General features: G+C 46.8%; 1 protein-coding gene across 1 annotated transcript; it reads right to left on the bottom strand.

The window, feature by feature from the left end:
• Nucleotides 1-270: 270 nt before the first annotated feature.
• LOC123354889 (olfactory receptor 51G2-like) lies at nt 271-1,209 on the bottom strand. Its single transcript, XM_044997271.1, has one exon. The coding sequence runs from the start codon at nt 1,207-1,209 to the stop codon at nt 271-273; it is 939 nt and encodes a 312-aa protein (XP_044853206.1).
• Nucleotides 1,210-1,620: the final 411 nt, after the last annotated feature.

Raw genomic sequence — 1,620 nt, 5'->3', positions numbered from 1 at the left:
ATGTAACCAGTCCCCTGGCTCTCCATGAACACAGTCACTTTGTAAATTCTGCTGCTGCCTTGGTCTCTTTCTCCCAGTGCACCATCCTCCCTCACCAGGCCCTGTCCCATTGCTCCAGGCCTTAGACCCTGTCTGAACTTCTCTCTACAGAGTGCAGATTAGTAGTTCATGTCTTCTTGGGTGTAAGGATGGAATAGGTGGTCCTTGCCATGGCCCATGTTTTTCATGTCTCATGTGACCAGCGCTGGAGCCAGCTGATGAACTGACCCTTCACTTTTTGAATGCCCTGATTATCCTTGCACGAAGGTGTTTGGTTTTCAAGCTGTACACAATTGGGTTCATCATGGGCGGGACCAGCAGGTAGATGTAGCCCATGAGAATCTGAAGCAAGGGAGAAGAGCTATTCCCGAATCTCTGTACTATAGACAAGCCAATCCCTGGTGTGTAGAAGAGGAGGACAGCACAGAGGTGGGAGACACAGGTACTCAGTGCCCTGACACACTCCGCATGGGAGGCAATGCTCAGCACTGTTTTCAGAATCATAATATAAGATAGGAGGATGAGCAGCGAGTCCAATACCACTGTGAAGACTGTGACAAACAAGCCGTAGATGCTGTTGACTGTGATATCCGAACAAGCCATCTTCATGACCTCTGTGTGCAGGCAGTAGGAACGGGAGAGGACATTGGCTTGACAATATCGGAAGCGTTTCAGGAGAAAGGGCACTGGGAACACTACGGCAACCCCTCTTAGCACACACACCAGTCCCATCTTGGTTATTCTTGGCAGGGTTAATATGGAGGCATATCTCAGTGGGTTAGAGATTGCGACGAAGCGGTCAAAAGCCATCAACAAGAGCACGGAGGATTCAATGTATGAAAGCGAGTGGATGAAGAACAGCTGGGCAAAACAGGCATCAACGCTGATCTCCCTAGCGTTAAACAAGAATATACCCAGTGTTGTCGACATGGTGGCTGTCGATAAACCAAGGTCTGTGATGGCCAACATGGAAAGGAAAATATACATGGGCTCATGGAGGCTCGGATCTGTTTTTATAATGAACAGAATGACTGAATTTCCTACTACAGAAATAACATACATTAAGCAGAAGGGGATAGAGATCCAGAGATAGACGTCTTCCTGCCCAGGTATCCCGGTGAGAAGGAACACTGCAGAGCTGAATTTGGTGTCATTGACAGCTGACATCATGTACTGGGCAGGTTCAAGAAGTTTTGAACCTTTCCTCCTGAAAGGAAAAACAAGAGGAGACCAGATGATATTTCACAAGACATTTTTCTGCTCTCAGTTCAACTCTAGAGAGTCCCTGAAGCTCAAGGAAGATCAGCAAAAACTTAATCTTGGATTTACACTGCATATAAGAAGATGGGCACTCCCAGACTGGATCAGACCTGCAGCCCATCTAGCCCAGTATCCACTGGCCAGTTTGAGATGCTTCAGAGGAATCCGGATGAAACCCTGCAATAGAAAGCCATGAGGTAACCTGCTCCCAGGGAATGTTTTCCCCTGCAACCACTATTTACACATACTTTGTTCTGTTAATGAGGAAGATTTATAGTCCTTCCAAAACTTTTTAAAACAATCCTCACTAATGTAATTGGG

Source organism: Mauremys mutica, chromosome 1 (genome assembly GCF_020497125.1).
Source record: "Mauremys mutica isolate MM-2020 ecotype Southern chromosome 1, ASM2049712v1, whole genome shotgun sequence".
Taxonomy (NCBI): domain Eukaryota; kingdom Metazoa; phylum Chordata; order Testudines; family Geoemydidae; genus Mauremys; species Mauremys mutica.
Note: the sequence above shows the minus strand (reverse complement) of the source record. Positions and strands in the feature narration are given on the sequence as shown.